This window comes from Carlito syrichta, unplaced genomic scaffold (genome assembly GCF_000164805.1).
Source record: "Carlito syrichta isolate Samal-C Ts95f unplaced genomic scaffold, Tarsius_syrichta-2.0.1 Scaffold316474, whole genome shotgun sequence".
In the NCBI taxonomy this organism is placed as follows: domain Eukaryota; kingdom Metazoa; phylum Chordata; class Mammalia; order Primates; family Tarsiidae; genus Carlito; species Carlito syrichta.
The window spans coordinates 275785-297184 of NW_007260570.1; the positions used below are offsets into that span (position 1 = coordinate 275785).

Sequence of the window (21400 nt, forward strand, 5' to 3'; positions counted from 1 at the left end):
CTTAAATGCTGTTCCCACAGGAAATGGAGTCCTAGGTTAAGTGCTGTGGGACTTCAGGAAGGGACTCCTGTTTGGAGGCCTAGGCATGTGCTTGAGAAGCCCTGAACTGGTAGCCTGCAGGCCAGGGTGCACATCCAGCCCCTCCACTGGCCTCTCTGAGCCCTAGGGTCCACCTCTGGGATTCAAACACCTCTTCAGGTGACATCTAGCAGCCAGAGGCTGCAGGAGTCAGGCACTGATGCATCAGAAGTACTAGATGTGGGGCAGCAGAAGCCTCAGAATGTGGAGGAGAGTTTAATACTTAAGGAGGCAGAAGTTGATGGACCTTAAGAAGCAAGGAGCTAGAGTTCTGATCCTTTCCCTAGGAATTAACTGGGCCAGGGCAGGGGTAGAGGTGAAGTGTAAGTGTCCACGAGGTGTGGATGTTGACAGCAATGCTTTCTTCAGCTAGTTTTTGCAACTCACTGTGATTATTTTTGGAGCCAGTAATCATGTACACAATCACACCCTGAAATTACATGGTTACCTTGGCCAGTCTGTTGACATATGCAGATTAGGCATTTGTGAGACCAGAGACTTGTAGGGGAGGTGTGGATTTTGGGTAAAGGAGAATCCCTTAGAGAAAAGTAGGAGTGTCTCCAGTTCTGCCTTCAGTGAAGGTACATTGCAGGGCTTGTCCTTTGTAGCGTCTTCATGGTTCTGTGGAATTTCAGCTAGCCTCTGGTTTATTGAATAGACTGTCTCCCAACCCTCAGCAGGGGTGTATGACATCTGGTGAGTCCTTATCTGGATAAAGAAAGTGGGGGTGAACTGTCATCACTAAGGTTTTTTTCTGGCTTAGACTTTGTAAAGTTTCTGCCCAAGAGCCAGGAATGGAGAAGAGGGTAACAATCTTACCCCTTATTGTGGAAACCTGTTGAGAATCACAGAGAATATGCTGAAGGCATAAATGATAGAAAGGACAAAATAGGAAAGTGTGGTAAGTCAAGGAAGAACTTTGGGAGAGATGAATTTTGCATTGGATCTGGCAGAATTGTGTGTGGGGAAAGGGAACAGTTATTCTGGTCTGCTCATATCTCTCACATTCAACCTCATTTCTCCTAATTTTGAAATCTTGAGATCCTCCTTCTATCACTAAAAAGGAAAACTGCTGTCCTACTGGGATGCTTTATTGCTCACCCCATGTATAAAAGTTTGTCATAGCTGAGGCTAGGGAGCTTTCAGTCAGTATCAGCAGAATATATGCCCCTTTTCTTTTGTCAGCACTACTTAGTTTACAAAGCCCTTCCATGTAGATGACCTCATCTGAGCTTCCTAACAAAGGAGCTGGTATTAGACCCCATTTTACAGTGTGCTTGGGTAGGGAAGAGAGTGTAATGGATTGGGTGGAGGCCTTGGCACCAGACTCTGCTTCCTAACCATGTGCTCTTAGGCAAGTTGCTTAACTCTGTGAGCCTCAGTTTCCTTAGAAGAGCATTCTGAGCATGAACTATCATAAGATGTATAAATGGCAGATATGGTGAGTCCTAAATAAATGCTATTGCCAAGAAGTTGTTTGTCACCTGGTTATTGGGTTCCAGTGCCCAAACTCGAACTTGGATTGTTTGCCCGCGGATTTTTACCTCCGGATTTATTTGCATTCAGCAGGTCCACAGTAAGCCATCTTTCAATATACATGCTATAATATGTTCAAGATAGAGTCTGTATAACCAAGCAATGTGACTGGATGTAGAGGCGGTACTGTGTCTTGTTTGTGTAGTGTGGCAGACTCTCAAAAACAAATGTTTCTGTACAATTAACATTGTCTTAGTTCCTCTGAATCCATTTATTTGTTCAATAAATGTGTATTGACCTACAAGGTGTTTCACATTGTGATCGCTATACCAATGATTTAATCATTTTTGGTGGTTACAGACCCTTTTAAGAATCTGATAAACAGCCGGGCTCGGTGGCCCAGCCTGTAATCCCGTGCCTTTGGGAGGCTAAGGTGAGTGGATTGCCTGAGCCCGCGGGTTCGAGACCTGCCTGGGCAGTGAGACCTCATCTCTACAATAAATAAAAAAATCAGCAGGGTGTGGTAGTGCATGCCTGTAATTCCACCTACTCGGAAGGCTGAGGCCTGGCTACTCGGAAGGCTGAGGCGGAAGGATCGCTGGAGCCCAGCAGGCAAGGCTGCAGTGGCTGGGAGTGGCCACTGCACTTCCAGTCTGGGCAACCAAGTGAGACTCCAACTCAAAAAAAAGAGAATGTGATAAAGTATAACCCTCCCAGGAGTAGGAAAACTGCCTGGGGACAGGGGGGCACACCTCATCAACAAGGGTACCTTACCTGCACAATGAATATTTGTATACCTAACCCTGAATTGTACCCCACAATTTTAAAATAAAAAATTTTAAGGTGAAAAAACAAGACAAAAAACTAGCCCTTCTCTCCAGGAAACTTCCAACTTTTACTTTTTTGCTGAACCATTTCAATTGAAGATGTGGTCACGAAGCTCTAAATTCTGCAACACAAATTGCTTAAAAATACAAACATTCGGCCAGGGTCGGTGGCTCAGCCTGTAATCCCAGCACTTTGGGAGGCCGAGGCGGGTGAATTGCCTGAGCCTACAGGTTCGAGACCTGCCTGGGCAACTTGATGAGACCTCATCTCTACAATAAATTGAAAATTAGCTGGGTGTGGTAGTGCACGCCTGTAGTTCCGGCTACTTGGAAGGCTGAGGTGGAAAGATTGCCGAAGCCCAGCAGGTCAAGGCTGCTGTGGCTGTGAGCGTGCCACTGCACTCCAGTCTGGGCGACAGAGTGAAACTCTAACTCAAAAAAAAAAGAAAGAAAGAAAACACAAACATTCTCATATATAACCTTATCATATATGATTTCTTAATATGATCCAGTACTCAGTCTATTTTCAAATTTCCTCTGATAGTCCCAAGACTGTTTTTATAGCCCCCCCCAAACAGATCAAATCAAGATTCACACATTGCTTTTGGTTATTATTTTGCTTTAGTCTTTTAAAATCAAGAACAATCTTTAAAAATTTTTTATGACACTGACTTTTTAAAAGACCAAGCAGCTTTTTTGAATTCACATAACCTGAATTTATCTTGTTATTTCCTTGTGGTGTGGTGTAGCTCCTCTATCAGCACCTTTTTAGTTGTAACATGCTGCAAAGTGTTTCTTTATCCCTCACATTCTCTGTAAACTGGAAGTTAGATATAAAGTCTTGTCTAGATTTATTCAGGTCAACATTTTTAGCATGAAAACTTCGTAGGTGATGCTGTGCAATTCACGTTGTGCCATGCTGGGAAACAAATGCCACTTTCGTCCCTCTGTTGGTGATGCTGGATTTGGTCACTTGGTTAAGGTGACTACTAGATCTCTCCTTCATCAAGGTACCATAGGAAATAATTAAATGGGTGGTACTTTGGCACTAAGGGGACTGTCCTGTCCCCTAAGATTTTTTACCTGTTGGGTTTAGCATCTGTTGATGATCCTTGTTATTATAATGGCAGTTGCACAATGATTTTCTAATTTTATTATCCCTCTTCTACTTATTAGCTAATATTCTTCTGTTATCCCTGTACAGTTTTTATTTACTTAGTACATATACAATAATTTTTATGCTTTTCAGGAGTTTAAAGACCATCAAAACCCAGAATGGAGCCTAGGTTAATGTTGGTTCCAAGTGATGATGTTGTCATATTTTGTGTGGAAGGAGAGCTGTAGCTGAGTTGTTCATAGGTTTTTAAATTCTTCCAGTGAGTTGCAAAATAAATTTCCAATCCCAAAGATAACAGATGTCTCTCAACAACAACAAACCTTAGTATTCAAACTTCCAGGTCATTCAACAAAGTGACATGATAAATGGCTTCCAACCTCACAGGAACCACGCAGTACCTTTCCTTTTCCTCTTTCCAAACCCTTGCAATATAGTACAACTGAAAGAGTGCTGGGCTGGGTTTATTTTCTCAACAGTAAAACCAAAAAGTTGCACCAGGCAATTAGCATTTCTACGAGTCTTCCTAACATTCAAGGAACTTGATATTACTTTCATTTGACAAATTCCTTGATCCCTTCATTTGAGCTTTGCCTGCATGTGTTTTTTTCACCTCATTACATCTTCTTTTTTTTTTTTTTTTTTTTGAGTTGGAGTGTCACTCTGTCATCCAGACTAGAGTGCAGTGGTATGCTCACAGCCGCCAAATCCTTGACGTCCTGGGCTCAGGCTATCCTTCTATCTCAGTCTTCCAAGTAGCTGGAACTACAGGCGTGCACCACAACACACGGCTAATTTTTTATATTTATTGTAGAGACAAGGTCTTGCCAAGTTGCCTAGGCTGGTCTCAAACCCCTGGGCTCAGATAATTCTCTCACCTCTGTCTCCCAAAGTATTGGAATTACAGCTTGAGCCACCGCGCCCAGCCTATTACATCTCTTAAAGTCACACATATCTAGGTCTGTTAGTGCTTCCAATTGGAATTTATTATCAGCACTAAAATAATTCCTTATATTTGTATAATTCTTTCACTTTGTAAAGCACTTTTCATACACTATTGTATTAGATCCTCAAGGAGTAGACATTATATTCTTATTTTGTTTTCTCTTGGGTCTTACAGATTGGGGATTTTATTTCCATACCATTAATATCACTACTGACAAAGGCCACTGGACTCTGTTGTGATGAACTTTCACTGCCCATGATCATTATTATTATTGATTTGCCTTTGATTCCAGTTGCTTCATTCCAGCCTCGCTGTTACCTTTGTGCCCTGTTGGCTGTCTTCCCAGGACTGCTCTAGTTGTCTTCCATGGACCTAAGGCAGAGCAAATCCTCTAGCCCCACCCTGTGGGGACCTTGTTTGGTTTAACTCTGCAGCACATGTGCCACTGTGGCTGGTTGTGCTCACTTCCTCTCTTGCTGCCACTTTCAACTTCAACAATTGCTTTGTTATTTGAGCACTCAAGAGGATTTGGGAACCAAGGATCCTGAGTTCTCTCCTATATTTTCTTCTGTGTATCAAGCTTTCGCTTAGTACTTTTCAACTAATTCTTTCACATGACCTACTTAGAAACCCTTGGAGGGAAGTATCACTCTCGCTACTTTATGGATGGGTAAACTGAGGCTCAGTACTTAAATGTCTTCTCTGTTGTCACACAAAGCAGGGACAGGAGGCTGCTGTCGGGTTAGATGTGTTGAGGCTTGTAACCTCAGCCGGAACTGGGCCACCCCTGCAAAAGTAAACAGGAGCAGAGTTCTTTCTGTGCTTAGCTTTCATGCTACCTGTAGGGGTCAAGTCCTCATCAGCACATACATAGCAGCCATTGCCACCTGAGGATTCTTCTCATACTTGTTTCCCTCAAGAACTCAGTTAGATGGGGAAATTGTAAGCAAGAATGAGCCCTTTGCGGCCAAACTGCTCCTCTGGCAGGCTGAGTTTAGATAGAGCCCAGCTTTCTGGGGGAAGTAAATCAAGCCAAACTGCAGAACACCCAGGGAGACACTCAAAGGGAGACATCAACCCTCAGATTCCTGATGCTTCCTGATGCTTTTTGAATCTTGATAAAAATCTGCAGTGCTCTTAGTTCTTGAAAACTGAAACCTAGAGGAGCAAACAAAGGGAGTCTTGACTCTATCAGGACCCCTGTGGGTGGTTGTCCATCTCGTCTACTACATAACTGTGGGAGTAGCATGTCCATAGTAGACATTGTAGATTTATATATTTTTACTATAAAAGTTTTCTAGTAGATAGTGATCAGTTGTTCTATTATACTTAGTGCATTAGAGCTATTTCCCAACAGATGGGCAGAAAAGGTCTTCAGGCTTTCCCAGCAGCAAGGGATGAGCTAGTGAGAGCCCTGTTCTTCACTCTACAAGCTCTTCTCTCTGGGCCTCTGTTTCTTCATCTATGAAATGAGGGGGTTGGACTAGATTGGTAAGGTCCCTTTCACTCTGACATTATGTGGGCTTTGTAGGAGCTGGGGATGTCTGGAGCTTGACTGAGTGCTGGAGCTGGCAGCCCTGTGCAAGGCTGCCACCTCTGCCCCTTTCCTGTGCCTGCTGTTGACTCCATGTCTGGTCCCCAAGGAAGCCCCACCAGTGAACGGAGACCCTCGAAGCTCAGGGCGCCATGGCCACTTCAGCCCCACTACGGAGCCTGGAGGAGGAGGTGACCTGTTCCATCTGCCTCGATTACCTGCGGGACCCCGTGACCATTGACTGTGGCCACGTCTTCTGCCGTAGCTGCACCACCGATGTGCGCCCCATCTCAGGGGGCCGCCCTGTCTGCCCACTCTGCAAGAAGCCTTTCAAGAAGGAGAACATTCGACCTGTATGGCAGCTGGCCAGCCTGGTGGAAAACATTGAGCGACTGAAGGTGGACAAGAGCAGGCAGCCGGGAGAGGTGGCCCGGGAGCAGCAGGATGCCAAGTTGTGTGAGCGGCACCGGGAGAAGCTGCATTACTACTGCGAGGATGATGGGAAGCTGCTGTGCGTGATGTGCCGGGAGTCCCGGGAGCACAGACCCCACACGGCCGTCCTCATGGAGAAGGCCGCCCAGCCCCACAGGGTAAGCCATCCTCACCCCGAGGGTGCCCTGATGCATTCTTGGGATGCTCCACCTGTGGCCCTTTGGAGCCAAGGCCTGAGCCACCCTCCTGTTCCTACTCCAGAGCATCCACCTGTCCCCACTGTTTGTCTTTCCACAGGAAAAAATCCTGAACCACCTGAGTACCCTCAGGAGAGACAGAGACAAAATACAGGGCTTCCAGGCGAAGGGAGAAGCTGATATCCTGGCTGCACTGGTAAGGAGGCTGTTAGAGGAAGCCCTGTGGCAGTTTGCCTGTGTGAACCTTGGCGAGTAGATGGCAGCTCAGAGGTTTCAAGGAGCCACTCACAGGGAGGGTGAGTGTCGGGTTGGCAGCAGCAGACCTGGATTTTAGCCTACATTCTGTCTATCTGTGACCTTGGGTCTGTTTCTTATCTGAGAGGTGAGTGGGTCACTGGATGTTAGCCAGGATCTCTTCTCTTTTCTGGGTGGAGAAAAACATGCCATCACAGGACCATCTAACAAGTCATCTCAGCAGTAGGACCTGTGTCCAGCAGCTGTTACTCTTCTGCCAGGGGATTGAAGAGGCCTGATTTCATTCATTCTCCTTTCTTTCTTTTCTTTTTTTTTTTTTTTTAAGTTAAAGTCTCACTCTGTCGCCCAGAGTGGAGTGACTGCTGGGGTCAGCAATCCTTCCACCTCAACCTTCCTAGTAGCAGCTGAAACTACAGGCGCGTGCCAACATGCCCAGCTAACTTTTCTTGATTTATTGTAGAGGTGAGGTCTCACCAAGTTGCCCAGGCTGGTCTTGAACCCCTGAGCTCAGGCAGTCCTCTCACCTCAGTCTCCCAAAGTGCTGAGATTACAGGCTTGAGCTACCGTGCCCGGTGTTTGTTTGTTTTGTTTTGTTTTTCAATTGGAGTCTCACTCTGTTGCCCAGGCTAGAGTGCCATGGCACTCTCATGGCCACCAAAGCCTCAACCTGCTGGGCTCAGGTGATCCTTCTTTCTCAGCTTTCCAGGTAGCTGGAACTACAGGTGTGTGCCACCATGCGTGGCTAGCTTTTTTTGATTTATTGTAGAGACATGGTCTTGCCAAGTTGCCCAGGTTGGTCCCTAACCCCTGGGCTCAAGTAGTCCTCTCACCTCTGCCTCCCACAGTGCTGTGTTTATAGGTGTGAGCCACTGTGTCCAGCCTCATTCTCCTTTCAGAGAGGGGGAGAAAAACATGATTGCCTGAGAGTGGAGAGGAGCCAGAGGGCTTAGAAGCAGGGAGCTGGCTCCAGGGTAAGAACTGCGAGTAAGGCAGGGCTAACCTGCTGTGACAGTGCTGTGTCTAGTGAGGGCCGGGCCTGGGGTTGTGGTTGCCAGTACAGTCAACCCTCTGTATCCAGGGGTTCCACATCCAGGTATTCAACCAGCCATGGATCTGAAATATTCAGAAAAAGGAAAGAGCATCTCTACTGAACATATACAAACTTTTTTCTTGTCGTTATTCCCTAAACAATACAGTATAGCAACTACTTACATAGTATTTACATTGTATTAGGTATTAAAAATAATCTAGAAGTGATTTAAAGTATATAGGAGGGTGTATGTAGGTTATATATACTAGTACTATGCCATTTTATATAAGGGACTTGAACATCAGATTTTGGTATCCTTGGGGGCGGGGGGTCCAATCGCCTACTGGTACTAAGAGACTACTATAGTTAGAAAACAGGCAGCACAGTGTTTGCTTGATTAGAGATGGAATCAGGAGGGAAAAAAACTAATAAGATGGTTCCAATTTTATGGGAGTGTGTGTTGGGGAAGTGGTCAGTGGAGGGATGCTAGGGCTAGGCCCAACAGTGAGTAATTAGGCCCAGAGAGTGGGAGAGAGTAAAGTAAGATATGGTCCAAGTCCAGGGATCCCTCCAGGCCCTCAGTGTGCCTGGATGCCTCCAGCCCAACACCAGTCAACAGGAGCACTGAGGACTCCAGCAGGGCCCTAGCCTGGGCAGGCAATTTGGAGGCAGGAAAGGACATGGTCCCTGAACACAGATGTTCCACAGTTTAGCTGAGGAAACAGAATACAGTATACAGTCCTACGTGGCAGGGATGGAGGTGTATTGAGATATTTTAGATCTAATGGTAGGGTGCTGAAGAGAGGCTTGATCAGGCTTAGATGATATTATTCAAGCAAGACTTCCTGGAAGAGGCTATATATGGAGACTTGTCCAGGAGGGACTGTGTGTTGGGGAAGTGGGCTCATGAGTAAGACCCACAGTAAGTTGTTGGGAGCCAGCCTTGGAGGCCCGCCTGATGACAAAGTCCAGGTGCGCTGAGGACCCCCGGCCGCAAAGCGAGTCCGGGCAGCTGAGGCCCTTCTGTCTTCCGTCTTTGCTGTTGGTACAGCTAAAAAAATTCTGTACAGTCATGGAAGAAGAAGATGACATGTTTATGCGAAGAATCACAGCTAACCTAAAAATATCATGGTTTATTTTTCCATTTTTCCCACTATGCCACTTGGCCTTTTCTAACATATACAAGGGTTAAACTCTGAAACACATCAAAAATACTTTCTTTCACTTGGTTATAAGTTACTAGATATTACTTAAATAATAAATGATATAAGTATATCCACTCCTTATTTGATTTAGGATTATACAGTTTAGTGTTTAAACATAAAAATTTTTAAAAACACAAGTTTATAATAGTTTATTATTTTAACACTTATCTAGGAGTTTGTAGGTGATTTATAACACTGTTTTCACTAACTTAGGATAAAGATTAATATTAAGGTTTCTACTTAATTCTATAGTTAAACTCTAAGTTAACATTTATAGAGTAGGTTTTCACTGAACTCAGAATATAATAATCAGACACTTTTATGACAGATCAGCTAAAACAGAAAGTAACCTTGAGGGGCCTAAAAAACATTACTAAAAGCTTCTTTTGAGTTCTCTTTAAAAACAAACACTACAAGATAAGAGAAAAGTAACAAGAACATCTGGACAAGGGAGGCGATCACAAGACTCTAAAGAATATAAGAGCCTAAAATAAAAATATTCCTGACACATAAAAAAATATACACTTAAAAAAACTTTCTTGAAACATTTGTAATTTGGGACATTAGACTGAAAATATCATTATTGGCTTTATAAATAAGACGTTGTCTGGAGAGCTATGGAAATCTTGGTTTGTTTACTACTAAGACCTATAAAAATCTTAGTTTGTTCACTACTAAGACCACTAACTGGTAACTTTTAAAAGATATGAATATGAAAGAATTTTCTTTGTCTTGCCCCTTCAAAAATGGTATAAAAGCTCTGTATTAACTAGCATTAAATTGTCATCTGTTCAAAAAACAAGTTCAAAAAACAAGTATATGATCGTCGTTCGCCTATCCGTCTCTCCTTCAACACTTCCCACGACCCTTGTGGGGCTGGCCCCCGCAGTAAGTTCCTCCAAGGGCCCCAGAACATACTGGTTTACCTAGAACAGACCATGACTGACCAGTCAGGCAAAGTCAGGGTTCTGATCATGCAGTGACTGAGTGAACTGAACCAATTCACTACTTGTGTCATCTTTGAGAAGGGTGGACCAGGAGCCATCTATAGTTTCTCCCACTCCAGATGCTGTAGAATTCATGAGTGGGGTAACAATGAGAAAGAGCCAGCCTGGTGTCCCTCCAACACTGTGTCTTCCACCTCAAGGTGGAAATGTCAGCCTTTCCCCCCTTCCTACCCTCTGCAGAAGAAGCTCCAGGACCAGAGGCAGTACATCGTGGCTAAGTTTGAGGAGGGCCATCAGTTCCTGAGGGAGCGGGAGCAGCACCTGCTGGATCAGCTAGCAAAGTTGGAGCAGGAGCTCACAGAGGGCAGGGAGAAGTTCAACACTCGAGGCGTCGGGGAGCTCGCCCGGCTGGCACTGTTCATCTCTGAGCTCGAGGGCAAGGCACATCAGCCGGCTGCAGAGCTCATGCAGGTGAGAGACCCTCTCAGGGCAAGGAGCCAGGAGACCAGCGCGGTGAGTCTCAGCCCTGCCATTCCCTTGTGGGGCCTTCAGAGAGTCACTTCCTCTTGGGGCCTCAATTTCCTCATCTGAAACATGGGGATGACAATCCTTACTATCTCTACTTCATCCATGGATTACATGAGCATAAAATGAGATAACTGCATGGTCTCATTTCAAAAGGTAAATTATCTTTTTTTGTTGTTTTTTTAAGTCAGAGTCTCACTCTCACACAGGCTGAGATACAGTGGCATACCCATGGCCACCGAGCCTCAACCTGCTGGGCTCAGGTGATACTTCTGCCTCAGCCTTCCAAGTAGCTGGAACTATAGGTGCGCACCACCACACCCAGCTAATTTTTTAATTTGTTGTAGAGACAAGGTCTCACCAAGTTGCCCAGGCTGGTCTCGAACCTGCAGGCAATCCACTCGCCTCCGCCTCCCAAAGTGTTGGGATTACAGGTGTGAGCCACCACACCTGGCCCAAAAAGTAAATTTTCTACAAAAAAAAAAAAAAAGTTTAGAAATTTCAGTAGAAGTAGAAGGGAGGTTATATATCATTACTATACTTATCACTGCCATTATGGGGCCCATCTAACAAGTCACTGGCAGACATTTGTTCAGGGGAAGCTTTTAATTGTGTCTTGGTTGCAGGGAGCTGAAGGAGGGGTGACTGGTGACTCTTCTCAAAGACCCAGAGGAGATGGGCAACTGGGGAAGGGAGACAGAGATAGTGTGGTTTTCTCTGGAATTACAGAGACCCAGATAGAGAGTGAGTGTCTTAGGGTGTTGGAGGAGGGGGCCTTAATGCTGAGAAAGGGAGAGTTTGGGGCTGGAGAACAGGCTGTGAAGCTGAAATAATACCATGTATCCTTCCTCCTGGATCGTCTCAGAAAATCACACTGCCCTGAAAAGGGCTCAGGAGACTTTGGAGGTGTGGGTGACTCAATTTTCCCACCCTCACAGTCTAGAAGAGAAAGGGCTTTCTGATGTTCTCCCCCGGCTTGCACTGTTTGTTTTTGTCTGTCAGCAGAAGAGCAACTCAGGATCTCTAGGACAGTGGGTTCCTAGGGCAGCAGGGCAAATCAATAGCCAGGAGGGGAGAGATGACAAGACAAGTTCCCCAATATGTGTGCTATGGTATTGGTATAAAAACAGACATATAGACCAATGGAACAGAATAGAGAACACAGAAATAAATCCACATATTTATAGCCAACTGAGTTTCAACAAAGAAACCAAGAACATACACTGGGAAAGGACAGTCTCTTTAATAAATGGTGCTGGGAAAACTGTATAACCAGCCATGTACAGAAGAATGATACTGGTGGCTTTTGTCTGTGTGTTTGTTTGAGTTTGTTTTTGCTGCAAGAGAACTGGGCAGCTAATTTCTTAGTTATCATTAATATTTTCCCAGCGATTATTTGGCTGCCAAAGGATAGTAAGAAAAAGACCCAAATCGGTTCAAAAGTCTGATAAAGAAATACAAGTGAGAGGGATAAGCAGGATAAAGTGTATAAAACAGAAGAGACCTTTTGATAAAAGTGATAGAAAAGGAAAGAAAGACCTGGACTGGGTGCCCAGGAAGGTTAAGGGGACTGGGGTGATAGAGACCCAGAGAGATGCTGCATCCTCCTCAGGTTAGCCCTGCAGGATCAACTGGCAGGCCTGCACTTTGCCCTTTCTATTCCTGTGATGCTCTTTATTAATGGCTAGGCATACCCTATGTTGGAGATGCCATGATTCACTGCCCCAGCCTCCCTGATCTGCTCTGATTGTTTCACAACAGCCCCGGGAGTAGTGGGTGTGAACAGTCCTCCCGCAACCTTGGGCAGATTGCTTCCCTCCAGAGGCCCGTGTGTGGCTGTACATGGGGACTCACCTGCTTTCTTGCCCCTTTTCTTGACTGGACTAGGCCTGCCTGGTGCTCAGGACTCCATTCTCTCTGGACTATTTACGACATTTATTTATTTATTTTGAGTTGGAGTCTCACTCTGTTGCCCAGGCTGGAGGGCAGTAGCATGCTCAGGGGCACCGCAGCCTCGACCTGCTGGGCTCAGGCGATCCTTCTGCCTCAGCCTTTCAAGTAGCTGGAACTACAGGCATGTACCACCATGCCTGGCTAATTTTTTGATGTATTGTAGAGATGAGGTCTCCCCAAGTTGCCCAGGCTGGTCTCGAACCCACGAGCTCAGGCAATCCTCTCACCTCAGCCTCCCAAAGTGCTAGGATTATAGGCATGAGCCACCAAGCACGGCCTGTTTACAACATTTAACCCTCAGAGGACCCCTCTTTTTCCTGTATGATTCCCTTCCTTTCTACTGTGCTAGCAACTCCCATGTCAGGAAATACACCCAGTTGAATCCCTAGTCCCTGCCCCAGCTACTGCTCCATTCATTTGCTCTTTTATGTCACCTTTCTCAGCAGAATTGTTAGCACTCACTGCCTGTTTTGTCACCCCATCTTCAACTGCCTTGGACTTACTTGTTTTGAGGGGCATGTTAGAGGGATTTGCTAGAAACTCACAAGTCTCTGGGCAGTTGCTTCATAGTGGGGGACAGGACGTAACTCTGACTTGTCTTGCCTTCTCTGGAGCAAAACTTGTAGTTCTTTCCGAACTTTCTGAAGCTGTCATCAGCAGCCACAATTTGGTGATTCCATTTGTTTCCCAAATCTCATCTTCTCTAAGAGGCCTGTCCCTGGCTTGCCTCTGCCTCCGTCCCCCTTTATTTTGCTCTCTTTTGTCCATAGCACTTATCACTTACATAATATGATGTAGCCGGGCTCGGTGGCTCAGCCTGTAATCCCGCGCCTTTGGGAGGCTGAGGTGAGTGGATTGCCTGAGCCCGCGGGTTCGAGACCCACCTGGGCAGATGAGACCTCATCTCTACAATAAATCAAAAAATCAGCCGGGCGTGGTAGCGTGCGTGCCTGTAGTTCCAGCTACTTGGAAGGCTGAGGCGGCAGGATCACCGGAGCCCAGCAAGTCGAGGCTGCAGTGGCCGGGAGCGGCCACTGCACTCCAGTCTGGACGACAGAGTGAGACTCCAACTCAAAAAAAAAAAAAAAAAAAAAAAACATAATATGATGTATTTGTTACATTGATCATTTGTTGCCTGCTTCTCCTGCTGGAATGTGGCTTCACACACATAGAGGAGTTTTGTGTCTTTCTCTCGCTTTTTTTCCTTTTCTATAATTCTGGTCGCTTCTAGATCAGTACATGGTATGTAGGAAGCACTTAATAAATATTTGTGGAATGAGTGGGAAAAAGGCAAAAATCAGTTAATACGATGTATTATGGAAGCTTTTGCCTCGAGGGAATCTAAGCAGCATCTTAGAGCCCCCTTCTTACTCGCCTTTCAACAGGCCGTGTCTATCTCAAATTTCTCCTACGTGGGAGCTTGCCTGTGTTATCACCTGTCCCATCATCTGACAGTTGGTCTACAGAATAGCACCTTCTGCCAGAATTCCAGACCACTTGTTTTTCCAGTCAGCACCACTGCTCTCCCTCCTGCCCATGCTATGGCCTCTCCTTGATTTTCCTTGACTGATATATCCAGTTGAGTCTTTCTCCAAAAACAGACTTGAAATAATGCTGCTTCTCGTTTCTGTTTCCACTGCTCCCACCCTAGTTCAGGCCATCTTTATCTCTTCCCTGATTCACAGGAACAGCCTCTAGACCAACCTCCCCATGTTTGTGTTGCCTCCCTGAATTCATTCTCTACTGGGCAACCAAAATGATTGGTCACTTAACATTTGGGCTAGCTGCTGGAGAGTGACTCAAACAAAACAGAAGTTTAATATCTGTCTCAGTAACATTTCAGAGGTGGGGGGTCTCTAGAGCTGTCATGGTGGCTTCCTTGTAATTGGTTCACTGATTTCTAAGGATGTTGTCCTCAACTGTGTGTCAGAGCTGAGTTCACCATTACCATGTCCAAAACTTGGCCAGAGGAAGAAGAGAAAGTAGAAAGCAATTTTCTTTTTTAAAGGGCAAGACCCAGAAATTGTAGTCATCGGTTTCTTTCATATACCATTGGCTGGAACTTACTCACATGACCAGACCTGGTTGCAGAAGATCTGGGAAATGTAGTTTCCTAGGTGGCCATCTGACCAGCTATAACTCTAGGGGGTCTTTATTAAAAGCAAGAAGGGAAGAATGGAGGATCTTACTCAGTCTCAGCCACATATAAAGCAGATCATGCATATCATTCCCCGCCTTGAAATCCTTTGGTGACTTTCCACTGTACATGGAACAAAACTCAAACTCCTTACCACATATACTCAGCCCTACATGATATGGCCCTTGCCTCTTTCACCATGCCCCTTCTCATTTCACCATCTTAACCCTCTTTACCTGGCCAGGGTTCTCATCCTTCAATTTTCTGCTCAAGTGTCTCCCAGAGAGGTTGGCCCTGTCATCTCCCACCCCTGGTGGCTTATGTCACTGTGATTAATTTGTTTGTTTTCTTGTTGCTTTATCCAGTGCCCACCCCCCCCCGAATGTCGGCTCCTTAAGGAAGAGACCATGTTTTGTTCACTGATGTGTCCCGCTTCTAATACAGTGTTGGGTACATATCAGTTGAAATCGTACTTGATTCACATTGATGCTTGTGCTTTCTTCTCTTCTAGGACACCAGAGAGTTCCTAAACAGGTAAAGAGTTTCCTCTCCACTGTGTACCTCATTCCCTTGTGGCTATTTTCCTTCCCCTTCTCCTAACCAGGTCCATTTGAATTAATGGAAAACAAAATGGTGCTAGAGGTACCTGCATCCCATGGTTCATCCTGATGCCCTTCGGAGAAACAGAAACACATCCTTGAGAACTGGAGACTTGCTTTCCACCTGAGCAAGTTCTCTGTGTAACCCCAACTCTTTGGCCCATGGTCCTTATTTGAGGTGGGACAGAGTGGCGAGGGTAGAAATATGGCTTAGTAGACAAAGCACTCTGGATGTGGAGTCTGTTGATAGTTTTAAGTCCTGGTTTCACTGGTGTCATTGGACCCCTGTTTTTCTGTCACTTGTGTGGGAATAATCATACCTTTCTGTTCCCTTTTTAATGGTCTTGAAGATTGAGAGATAAGTATGAAGAAAAGTAAGAAGAGCTAAGTAAAAAGTTTTTATGTTTGTCATCTTAGGTATCCACGGAAGAAGTTCTGGATCGGGAAACCCATCACTCGGGTAGTTAAAAAGAAAACTGGAGAATTCTCAGATAAAGTTCTTTCTCTGCAGCGAGGCCTGAGGGAATTCCAAGGTAAGGATTGGAGAGAGCACTAGAGTGGGAGTCAGAGCAGGACTAGCACTTAGAGGGAGGGTGCCTGACTCCTTTCTACCGTATTCTCTAGACTCACTCTCCTGAGGGTCTCCTGGTTGTTGTCTTGGGGATAGAGCCCTGTCAGGAAATTAATAACACCCAAGTAAGAAATGGGCCCATCGGTTGCTGGGCTTGAGGGTCACTGCTATCCTTTTTTCTCCCCAGGGAAGCTGCTGAGAGACTTGGAATATAAGACAGGTAAGTGTTCAAAGGGTTTTTCCCAGATGTACATCAAGTATAGGAAACTTTCCTGGCCAGGCACAGTGGCTCATGCCTATAATCCTAGCATTTTGGAAGGCCAAGGTGAGAGGATTGCCTGAACCCACGGGTTTGAGACCAGCCTGGGCAACTTGGTGAGACCTCATCTCTACAATAAATCAAAAAATTAGCCAGGCATGGTGATGCATGCCTGTAGTCGTGGTTGATGCGTGATTGTAGTTCCAGCTACTTGGAAGACTGATGTGGAAGGATCGTCTGAGCCCAGCAGGTTGAGGCTGCAGTGTCCATGAGCATGCCACTGTACTCTAGCCTGGGCGACAGAGTAAGACTCTGACTCAAAAAAAAAAGAGAAAGAAAACTTTCCCTGCAGAAATCGTGACTGCCCCAGGTAGCCCCTCTTCTGTTTTGCAGCAGGAAGAATTTCCCAGCAACAGACCAGAAGCTCCCTCCCTCCTTGTGTTTTCTGACCAGTCTACTCTTTAGTCTGCAGTAGAGACCTACACTTGCTCATCTGACCCTTCTCTGCCCCATATTTCGTTACTGTAGCCTCTCAGGTCTTTTCACTGGTCCTATCTCTGTGGCCAAGTTTCCTCTCATCTGCCTGGCCACATGACTTTATATTCAGGGCCAACAGCAGTGGCAATCTAAGGCCAGAGGCCATCTCTGCCTTAGGCTTTACTATTGTGCTCCCTTTCAGCCCTGTGGGTAGGTTGTACATGTATACCACTAAGGGCACCATAGACCAAGATGTGAAAACACCCTTGAATTGTGGAAACTGGTAGCCCCCTCCTGGGCCACTCTTGTACTTGCTCTCCTGAGAACATTTGAGGAGGTCAGGCCTGCTCAGACCTGAGGCCCCTGAGAACTCCATCTAGTTAGTTCATAGGATAAAATCCCACAGCAGAACTTGGAGTCAGCAATGACTAAACCCCAGGTGATTGTAGCTCTTTTAGTCTGTCTGTGAATACCCCCAAATTTTACCTAGGTTATTCTTCTAATTATACAGAATCCTATAAAGATGATTTTGAGGATCATCCCACTCTATCAGATTATGTTCAGGGTTTTTTGAATCATCTTACAGAGCAGCCTGACAGTTTTGAAACTGAAATTGAAAGTTTGCAAAGACCCTGAATGACTGGGTTACAACAGATGATGGTTTGCAAGAACTTGTAGAACTCACCTATCAGCCGGGCTCGGTGGCTCAGCCTGTAATCCCGTGCCTTTGGGAGGCTGAGGTGAGTGGATTGCCTGAGCCCGCGGGTTCAAGACCCGCCTGGGCAGCGAGACCTCATCTCTACAATAAATCAAAAAATCAGCCAGGTGTGGTAGCGTGCGCCTGTAATTCTGGTTACTCAGAAGGCTGAGGCAGAAGGATCGCTGGAGCCCAGCAGGTCGAGGTTGCGGTGGCTGGGAGCGGCCACTGCACTCTAGTCTGGACGACAAAGTGAGACTCCAACTCAAAAAAAAAAAAAGAACTCACCATCAACAGGCCATGTGTATCCTAAATTTTTCCTACATAGAGGCTCACCTGTATAATTACCTGTCCCATCTTCTGACAGCTGGCCCACAGAATGGCACCTTCTGCCAATGTGTACTTTGAAGATGTCAGATTGAATATGAAGTTAGAGTTCAAGCTGCAAACGGGGATAAAATCACTTAAAAATGACTTCACACATTTGTACTCTCTGGGAGAGCTTTATCTTAATCTGGAGATCACGGGAACAAATGGACAAGTTAAAGTTAACAAGAGCGCATGTTCTTCAGGAGTTGCTGCATGCCCTCTTTTCTAATCCTATGGATGACAACTTAATTTATACTGAAAAATGACTGAAGTTGACAGGATCAGTTATAGAAGATACCTGGAAGAAAATAGGAAAGAAATTATTCAGAGAATTAAAAATGTCCTAAATGCAAACTGCAGCAGAGATGTAAAACAGATGCTCTTGAAGCTTATAGAACTCTGCTCAACTAACTGGCATGGAGTCCATGAAACCTTCAGCATATGAGAAACTACACCTGAAAATAATCCTAACTACTTTAAGAACAAACCAACGATTTTGTGCATCCAATGGTGTTCCTGTCACTGCAGCTGATCCAAATTACTAAGAAGAAGATCAAAAGTTAAAGAGGACTTTTTTCCAGATTATGAAGAAAATGAACAGATTTGTCAGGAGCTAGTGATCCATGCTTGGACACTATTGATGAGATGGACCCAGAGATAGAAGAAACTTATTAAAAGTTTTGTTTGGAATCAATGTAAGCAAAAACAGTAAAGTTGAATTTCAACATATCTGTTTTATAAAGCAGTTTAGGTATGGTGATTTAGCAGAACACAGGAAAGCAAGAAAATGTGCCACCCTTATACCAAATTAAGGATGTTGAGTTATGTTATTAATGTATGCAACTTTAATTTTTTTTAACACTATCTGCCAAAATAAACTGTATACCCTATAACTTGAAAAAAACCAGTGATGCTGTTACTTCTTCCCTTGTCTCCACAGTGAGCGTCACCCTGGACCCACAGTCGGCCAGCGGGTACCTGCAGCTGTCAGAGGACTGGAAGTGCGTGACCTACACCAGCCTATACAAGAGTGCCTACCTGCACCCCCAGCAGTTTGACTGTGAGCCGGGGGTGCTGGGCAGCAAAGGCTTCACTTGGGGCAAGGTCTACTGGGAAGTGGAGGTGGAGAGGGAGGGCTGGTCTGAGGATGAAGAGGAGGGGGATGAGGAGGAAGAAGGGGAAGAGGAGGAGGAGGAAGAGGAGGCCGGCTATGGGGATGGATATGACGACTGGGAAACAGACGAGGATGAGGATTCGTTGGGTGATGAAGAGGAAGAAGAGGAGGAGGAAGAGGAAGAAGTTCTGGAAAGCTGCATGGTGGGGGTGGCCAGAGACTCTGTGAAGAGGAAGGGAGACCTCTCTCTGCGACCAGAGGATGGGGTGTGGGCACTGCGCCTCTCCTCCTCGGGCATCTGGGCCAACACCAGCCCTGAGGCTGAGCTCTTCCCAGCACTGCGACCCCGGAGACTGGGCATCGCCCTGGACTATGAAGGGGGCACTGTGACTTTCACCAATGCAGAGTCGCAGGAACTCATCTATACCTTCACTGCCACCTTCACCCGGCGCCTAGTCCCCTTCCTGTGGCTCAAGTGGCCAGGAACGCGCCTTCTGCTGAGACCCTGATCCCTAACACCTCCCCCTAGTTCCACAACCACGGAGGCTTCACTTCTTTGGAATTCCAGGACTCTGACAGGGAGAAAGGCTGCCTCATCTGAGTACCTGGAGCAGGGGAATGGAGGGACCCCATATCCATGGCCAGCCACCTCCCCAATGTTGTGGCCCTCTGAGATCTCAGTGCTCTTGGTCTACTGCCCTAATTGGGCTCTTCTGCTCTCTCCTGCTGGTTTCCTATGGGAATTTCTGACCCTGAAGTCCAGGAGGGCTCCTTTCCTTTTTGACAACTGCCTTGGCTACAGCTCTGCACTCTCTTTGATGAATAAGGGCCCAAGGCAGCATTTTATTGCCCAGTATGGCAAGATCTGAGAAAGATCAGTCTATTGCACCATATTGCTGTCCCCAAGCCCTGTGGGTTCCCTCTTGCCCAAATCCACTCTGCTGTCCACCTTCTCTGACATTTTAGACAGACCTACCCCCACCCCAACTCAGAGTTAAGCATATGTGAAAATACTTAAACAGTGAATATCTATGGAGGCTTTCCAGGCCATCTGAGTCCTGGCGTGCCAATGGAAATCATTTCATGGGGTCCAGAGGAGAATCCATGCTTTTCTAAAACCAGGGATGAGCACAGGAGGCTTCCATAGCCAAGGAGAGGGTGGACTCCCTAGAGCCAGCTGGTTTTGGGGGGAAGGATCTAGATACATGTGGTTTTGGGGTACTAGTTGTGGTCAGTGATCAATAAATTATCTCTGGATTGGCCCTTGTGAGGGGAGTTTTTAAAAGAATTCAGAACACCCCGCTCTTGTACAGCACGTCTAAAAACGCTAGGGCAATTATCTATTGGAGTATTACCTTCCCTGCCTCAGAAGTTTGGACCAGGTTCCCCAGGAAAGTATTAAGCTTCAGTCCTTGGCTCTACTCAGCATCCAGGTTCTACTTTCCTAGGAGGAATTGGAGATGGGAAGACAGGGCAGTGTGGGGAGAGGAAAGGAATGCAGCAGGAGGCCACAAACCCAACAGGTCTTTATGTCAGGAGAAGGCATCAAGTGTCTCCTCACTGTCCATTTACCCAGCCTATGTCTCAGCCTCTCTCCAGACCTTCCTAGCACCCAGAGTTTAACACAAGCTCCCTGCTCAGTCAAATTGATCCAATCTTGTTTTTACTATTCCAAGTGCTCTGCCAGCCCCCGTCTTAAACCAGGATTTAACTCCTTCCCCCTGCGCTAAGATATTGCTCCTGCCACTCTAGGTCTCGGTGGTCTCTTAGTTACCACGTTGTCTTGGAGTTGCCCACTTTGTGTCACATGCTGCCTGAGTCACATGTACATCTTATTTCTGCTTCTAGTTTTGTAAGCTCCTGGAGGGCGGATATCGTATCTCTTGTATTCTCCGTGGCACCTAGTGCAGTGCTGGGCACAGAGTAGGTGCTCAATAAAGACTTGTTGAATGAGCGGCCTGCAGATACATATATTTTTATTATAACTCATGTCACCAGACGGTATGCTCATTATGATGTCTCTGTAAAAGCTATTTATACCTTCTCAGACTGCCTACAAAGAAATTCTATTGACAGCAGTAGCCCAGGGTATTCCTTCAGTATCTAGAACTCTATGACTTTGCTTTCTGTCCTCTGTTTGCATACATGCTGTCATTTCTGGAAGTCTTCCAAAAGGAGACTCCCATGTGACACAGACCAACCATCACCTGGCCTCACCTTGTTCCTCTGCTGCAGTGGCACCTCTGAGCTGAGGTCCAACATCTTGGAGCATGTGATGACTGTCCTTGAGAAGGGCATACCCAAAACCTTTCTCAAATAGGCAGCATTCCAAAGGAAATATCTACAGAGATTCAATCTTGCCTTCTAAGACATTCAACTGTTTAACCATTTCTTGCCCTTCCTTATTCTTAAAATCTGCCCTCTCCCTTTTCCATCTTAAAGATGGAAAACAGAGGGCCAGATGTGGTGGCTCAACCTGTAATCCTGGAACTTTGGGAATTCAAGATGGGAGAATTGCTTAAGCTCAAGAGTTTGAGGCTGCGATGAGTCATGATCACACCACTGCACTCCAGCCTGGACAACAGAGTGAGACCCCAATGCACATACACAAGCTGGAAAAGAGAATTATACAAAACAATCTCTAAGATTACACTAGTG

General features: G+C 45.8%; 1 protein-coding gene and 1 pseudogene across 1 annotated transcript; both read left to right on the forward strand.

Annotated features, from left to right (window-relative positions):
• The first annotated feature begins 882 nt into the window (after window positions 1-882).
• Window positions 883-20697, forward strand: LOC103277069 (tripartite motif-containing protein 26). Its single transcript, XM_008074503.2, has 11 exons — window positions 883-976; window positions 2588-2591; window positions 4734-4835; window positions 5618-5620; window positions 6085-6565; window positions 6705-6800; window positions 10282-10512; window positions 15168-15190; window positions 15673-15788; window positions 16014-16046; window positions 18569-20697. Exons 5-11 carry the CDS (start codon window positions 6128-6130, stop codon window positions 19249-19251), a joined length of 1620 nt encoding a protein of 539 aa, XP_008072694.1. The 5' UTR covers window positions 883-976; window positions 2588-2591; window positions 4734-4835; window positions 5618-5620; window positions 6085-6127; the 3' UTR covers window positions 19252-20697.
• On the forward strand, window positions 16784-18327 carry LOC103277077 (annotated as a pseudogene).
• Window positions 20698-21400: the final 703 nt, after the last annotated feature.